This window comes from Colobus angolensis, unplaced genomic scaffold (assembly GCF_000951035.1).
Source record: "Colobus angolensis palliatus isolate OR3802 unplaced genomic scaffold, Cang.pa_1.0 Scaffold349, whole genome shotgun sequence".
Classification (NCBI taxonomy): Eukaryota; Metazoa; Chordata; class Mammalia; order Primates; family Cercopithecidae; genus Colobus; species Colobus angolensis.
In genome coordinates, this window is record NW_012116810.1 from 547,050 (window position 1) to 553,655 (window position 6,606).

The 6,606-nt window shown below is 40.8% G+C and overlaps 1 protein-coding gene across 1 annotated transcript in view; it reads left to right on the top strand.

Annotated features, from left to right (window-relative positions):
* The first annotated feature begins 6 nt into the window (after positions 1-6).
* Positions 7-6,606, top strand: part of NIPAL2 (NIPA-like domain containing 2) — a 112,570-nt gene continuing 105,970 nt past the window's right edge. Inside the window, exon 1 of the mRNA XM_011952726.1 lies at positions 7-201. Coding sequence (XP_011808116.1) covers positions 67-201 — 135 coding nt within the window. The 5' untranslated portion in view covers positions 7-66. The remainder of the gene's footprint in view (positions 202-6,606) is intronic.

Sequence of the window (6,606 nt, forward strand, 5' to 3'; positions counted from 1 at the left end):
CGGTGCAACCGGGCGGGGAGGCGGCCGCAGCCCGAGCCGGAGCCTGAGAGCCGGGAGCGAGACCTCATGGCAACATTGGCGCCCGCGGGCCCCGGGGAAGCCGCCTCGGCCGCCCTGGACGAGCTGTCACTGAATTTCACGTACGGGGCGTCAGGTGCAGGCAACGGCTCCCTCTCGGGCGCCTGGTACCGCAGGAACCAGGTAAGGGCCGCCCCGCAGCTCCCGCAGCCCGGTGGGGACACGGCCGGGCCCCGGCTGCCTCCGGGCGCCTCTGCGCCTCGGCCGCTTTCCTGGCAGCTCTCAGGAAGACACCCGGGCTCTCCGAGTGGAAAGAGCTGACATGCGATGTTTCCTGCATTGACCTAAGTCCCCCTCATGTGGGAGCGCGGGGGTCCGCCCAGTCTTCCTCTCCCGGGCACCTGGCACTGAGAGTGGGCGTCCAGGTCCTGGGCCTTGACCTCAGCCACCCGTTCCCGGGCCTCCTGGTCCTGATCCCGCCTCCCCAGCCGGTGTCCGCCCTCTTCTCCCGGAAGTCATCTAGGAGTGTGGGGGCGATTATCCACTCATTTTCACCCCAGGATCCTTTTACAGTTAAAAGAAAAGAAGAAAAAAAGTGACACCCCGTTGTCAGAAGCAGAAAACTCATTAAGGGTAACCTAATGTCACCTCGCGCAGATGCCCTGCGTGTGTCTCTAGTGTCTCAACACAGCTCTTCCATTTCCGTGCGAGGAACACATTTTCTCAGGTTGCATTTGCAGGACTCTCATTCTTTCCAACCGGCCCTTTGGGAAAACATTGTTTTTTTTTTTTTTTTTTTTTTTTTTTGAGACGGAGTCTCGCTCTGTCACCCGCGCTGGAGTGCAGTGGCCAGATCTCAGCTCACTGCAAGCTCCGCCTCCCGGGTTTACGCCATTCTCCTGCCTCAGCCTCCCGGGTAGCTGGGACTACAGGCGCCCCCACCTCGCCCGGCTAGTTTTTTGTAGTTTTTAGTAGAGACGGGGTTTCACCGTGTTAGCCAGGATGGTGTCGATCTCCTGACCTCGTGATCCGCCCGTCTCGGCCTCCCAAAGTGCTGGGATTACAGGCTTGAGCCACCGCGCCCGGAACATTGTTAAACATTGTTAACTTAAACAACGCCAGTTTACACTGGAAATCTACATTTAACAAAATCAAAGGGACTTGGAGTCGCCCATTTATTTTTGGCTTGGTTTAAGATGAGGAAGAGCTCTGACCAACCCTTCCTCTGGCAGCATTCATATTGCAACTGAGTTTTATCATGGTGGATTCCAGGCTTCCTCCTGTTTTCATTAAATGTGTTACTTTGTTCTTGTTCTTTAACAAAACCATGGATACTTTTATTTTTGCAACAATATAATCAGAAAATATTTGTTGCTGTTGTTCTAAATCGGAGAGTTTAACCAATTATCAAAGATTTAGATTCCTTTTATGCCTGAAGTGTTTTAAATGCTAATTTCTGAATGCAGAAGACAATATATTTGTATAAAAAATAAGTAAGATAAATAAGCATGCTCACTTTATTAGTTTTCAAGAGGGGAGAGTATTGCTTTAAGTCATTTCATCATAAAAGACATAAAAATAGGAAAAATGAGGATACTCAGAGCCTCTTGATCAGTGTTTGTAATCCATCCCCATTTCTCCTTTCTTCTACAAAGGAATTACAAAGAAAAGCATCATTTTTATTGGAACTTGAGTATATCTAGTATATTATTCTTATATTAGATGCATTCTCGATGTAAGTTTAAGAATGAATTATCTATCCCCTCTTGAAAAAAAAAAAAATTAGAGGGTTAGTAGATGTGATCATCCAAAAACAGGACATTGTTTTCACAGTGGAAACCTCTGTAGTCATTAGTTTTCTTTGACATTTCCTGGAATTCTTGATTGTCTTGGGTCTCTGATATCCAAACACAGATTATCATGTGACATTAATGCAAGGCAAATAAATACTGTTTGCAAGGCTTAATTTGCCTTTGACAGTATGTATTTGTAAAGGTTAGAAAGGATGTATCCAGAATGTGCTAATTGAAATTACTGAGCTGACATCTAAACTTTGCTGGTTTGAGATAAGACTGTATCAAGTTTTTCCATTACTGTGCAAATTTAGGCCCTCTTATAAGATGGTGGTATTTTATCTTTTTGGTAATTGCATTTGTGTTAAGCAAAAGTAAAAATTAATTTTTAAAAAGTTCACTCGAGAAGCATTTTATTGAGTGCCTCTGGTGTTGTCCAGGCCAGTAAAAATAAAATTGAGTCTAATTTTTCTTGTCTTTTTCAACACTGAATAGAAATGGCTGAAAATGGGTGTGGTTCCAGAAAAACAAAGTGTGAGATATAAATGTGTCACTCCCATAATCAAAATGAATGTTGGCTGCTAGCTAGCCACAGCTTAATGATGCTTATTTGCTTGACTCCATTGGTTTTATCACAACTAAAATATTTGCACAGTGCGTGTTGGCTGATGGCCTAGTTCTCTGTCCCTTTGTCCCTTCCAAAGTGATTATCATCAAATCTGATCAATTAACCTTAATACATAGAAATAGACAAACTTCCCTGGAATGCTTTCATGTAATAGATGAATGTTTAACAGTGGCCATTTGGAATCAATGTTGTCTAAGGCAAAGGTGTGAGTGCTTCTGGAGGAAGAAATCTCAAAGCAACTCAAAAGTAGTAGTTCAGTAGAGAAAGATGTCTTAGGAGCAGGGAGGTAAGGCCTTTGCCCTTTGCACTACTCAGATGCTGTGTGCTTGGTGAAAAGCCTGGCCTATAGAAGTATAGAAGTGACAGAGTTGTGCCAGGTAAACAAAGGGCACTTTATGTTTGATCCACAAGTTTTCAGTAGAGAAGGATAATGTTCCCAAGATGTTTATTGAGCTCCGTGCTATGTACAAAGCACTGCAGGATATTCAATATAGTGCAAGACCCAAACTCTTCCTTCTGTGAATGTTATTAGGTGTTTGGGAAAATGAGCTATGTAAGTAATGCCAAAACAACGCAGTATGTTGTAAGTGTTTTGTGAGTGATATAAAGTCCTATGGAAATTCAGAGCAAGGGGGCATTTGGCTGGCCATCAGTGATGCTTTGTGGAGAGGTGGAGCTGGACAGTTAAAGATGGACAGGGTTTCATTGATAGGCATGCACAGTGTAGGGCATTTCAGGAAAGGAAAAAGCTCAGGGACCCAGGAGCAGCCCTCATGGCCTGGACAGGTGCCTTTCTGAATATTTTCCTTCCTAGAGTACAGTTCAGCCATCATGGAAGATGGAGACTGACTATAAGGTGGAAATATGTTTTAGGGTCTTGGATATAGTCATGGATTGCCTTGAAGGACTGGTGACAAAGTTTAGACTTTACCTTGTAGACAGTGGGGAGCCGTTGAAGATTTTGTTTGAGGAGTGCAGGAATCAAAGCAAATTAAATTTAAAAAATTTAAATTAAGGCTAGCCGGATCCAGAGTTTTCAAACTGGTCATCTGTGGACTCAATCCAGCCTATAGATACATCTTGTTTGGCCAGCAGAGAGGCTTCAAAATCTTCAATACATTGCCAACACTTAAAAATGAGAAGATTAAATACAAAATTTCAAGTTACCATAATCTCTTTAAATATTAGGAGTTCCAGGAACACTGGACCTTTTCCCCCACATGATCACTGAGCTGGATACCATGTTTAAAGCAAGCTGTGCTTCCTGCTGTAGCTCTCTTGCTTCTCTTTTCTTTTACCTACTGACTCCCATATGCATTTTTTAAAAAATTTTAATTTTTATGGGTACATAATAGTTGTACATATTTATGCGGTCCATGTGAAATTTCAAAACGTAGGCATTTAATTTGCAACCAGTGCTAGAGTCTGTCACCTCTGCTGTTAACTAGCATACTTGGACAAGTCACTTAATTTCTCTGGATGTCAGTTTCCTTGTTGGTAAAAATTAGAGTTGGACCAAAAGATCTCCAGCTTCCCTCACACTATGTGGTTGAATAAATAAGGGACAAACCAGCAAGGTTTGTAGAGAGAATGGATAGAAGAGGGAAAATGTGGGAAATAATGGGAGGGAGGATTTTGTTGTTGGTTCTTTAAATTTATGCGTATTGTTAAATGTCTAAATTCACAAGGACATGGTCAGAAAGGTTTTTTCTGCATAGGGTGAGATGAAACTTCAGGATTTTTTATGCCCTTTCTTTGAACTTTTGATATTCAATGGCTTGGATTTTAAAGTCAACATATTTAAGGGAAAATTGATATAACTTGGCAGGGAGGAGGACAGCAAGGAGATGGACATTTGTTATGCATTTACTGTGTGACACTTTATAGCTGTTATCTCATTTGAGCCCCCCTCAGCCTCGTAAGGTATGTATTATCCTCACTGCTCATGTAAGGAAACTTGTGTTAAATAAGTTGCCCCGAGATCTTACAGCAAGTGTGTTTAACTGCAAAACTACTTTTATTCCATGCCTGAAGGCCATTGCTAGAAACTAAGGCTTGAAAACAATGTGGTAAGAGTCCACGTGAAGGGAAAATGATTAAGGCTTCTCTCTGCTGGTCTTGAGAAAAATCGTGCTGAGTTTTATACTACCCTTTTATTAATTTTGCTTTGCTACCATCTATCTCTTTTCTGCTAGTAGCTGCATATGACTATCTCTTAAAGAAAGAATAGTGCAAAACTTTCAAATTGCTGGTCCTTTCCATTTCCTTCCTAAGAAAAATTCTTTCTCTATTTTGTTTTGTTCATACTTGATTTTGTTCCCTTCATTATGTAGCCAATGTGATATTTTTTCCTTTATCAGATTTTCTAGATGTATGTATAAGGCAGCAAGAAGCCAAACATGGTAGCTTGTGCCTGTAGTCCCAGCTACTCAGGAGGCTGAGACAGGAGGAGCTCTTGAGTCCAAGAGTTCAAGACCAGCCTGGGTAACATAGCGTGATGCTGTCCCTTAAAAAAAAAAAAAAAAGCAAAAAGGGAGAGGGAGGAAGAAAGAGATTATCTCAAAGCAACTGTTCAAAACTTTTGTAAATCAATAAATAAGTCCCCTGGCCCTTGTTAGAGGAACTGAGTTTTAATATACTTGTGTATGTGGCACACCAGATATTTGCATTTAAATCTACCTGATACCCTCCTTATGGCTTGAGTAATACTACATAGTTATAATATTCACATTGAGGCAATCAGCCAGATCCAGGCTATGGGAAACTGCCAGTTTACAGCATACATGACCTGGTTTCTTAAAAAATCATTTTGATAAGGAAAAATGGGGAAAAAATAGATAGTTGGATGACCTATCGATTAAAATAGACCTAAAAGACACAGCAGAAGAAGACACCATTTACTATAGTATTTAGGGTTTCTTAAAAAATCATTTTTATGAGGAGAAAAGCGGAAAAAATGGATAGTTGGATGACCTATAGATTAAAATAGACCTAAAAGACACAGCAGAAAAAGACACCATTTACCATAGTATTTAGGGGCACACACTTGGGTGATAAAGCTGTAAGAAAAAGCTAGAAAGTGATTTCCACAAAGTCAGGCCAGCAATTCCTCTGGGGAAGGGAGAGGGTTGTGATGGGAGGAGGAAAAGGGAGGGTTTGGGTGGGGACCCAATTTCTATTCTTGATCTGGATATTTTCCTTATGATAATTTATTGTAGTAATTTACTCATCAAAATAATTATCTTCACAGTTGTCTATATAATTTTTAAAACCTTAAAAAATAATACTAACATTGCTATGACTACTCAGCTTGCATGCTTCACCTAGGTAGCATGGGAAATGTTATGTCATAATCATTTTGTTAGCTTATGAGAATTAAACAATTTGTTTTTCCAATGTTGATGACTGTTCACACTGACATTTGAGAACTTACCTTGGAAAGGTTGACATTCCCCAAAGCTATCCTTTTTGTTCCTGTATTGTGCTGTTATAAAAGCTTGGACTCTTTACTGGATGTGTTGCCAAGTTTCTCGATTTCTCCATTTCTTGGCTTTCTCTATATAAATGGAAATAATAATAATACATATGTACCTTACAGAGTTGTTGTAGGCACAAAATAAGATAATTCATGTCAAATAGTTAGCAAAATGCCAGACACATAGCAAGTACCCAATAAACACTAGCTATTATTACATTGCAATCAACCTATATTATAGGAAATGTCATAAAAATGTATATCTAATAATCAGTAATTTTTGGACTCAGCTCATTGCAAATGGAAATAAGAAAAATTATGTCAGTTATTTGATGTAACTTTGCTTTCTTTAAACCATAACCACTATTTCTCTGCATCTAGTGCCCTCCTCACTCTCTTTGATGTTTGCCTCCCTTTCAGTCACATTTCAGAACTCTTCCTAAGGAGAGTAATTTTCTTTTCTTTTCTTTTATTATTATACTTTAAGTTCTAGGGTACATGTGCATAGCGTGCAGGTTTGTTACATATGTATATTTGTGCCATGTTGGTGTGCTGCACCCATCAACTTGTCAGCACCCATCAATTCATCATTTATATCAGGTATAACTCCCAATGCAATCCCTCCCCCCTCCCCCCTCCCCATGATAGGCCCTGGTGTGTGATGTTCCCCTTCCCAAGTCCAAGTGATCTCA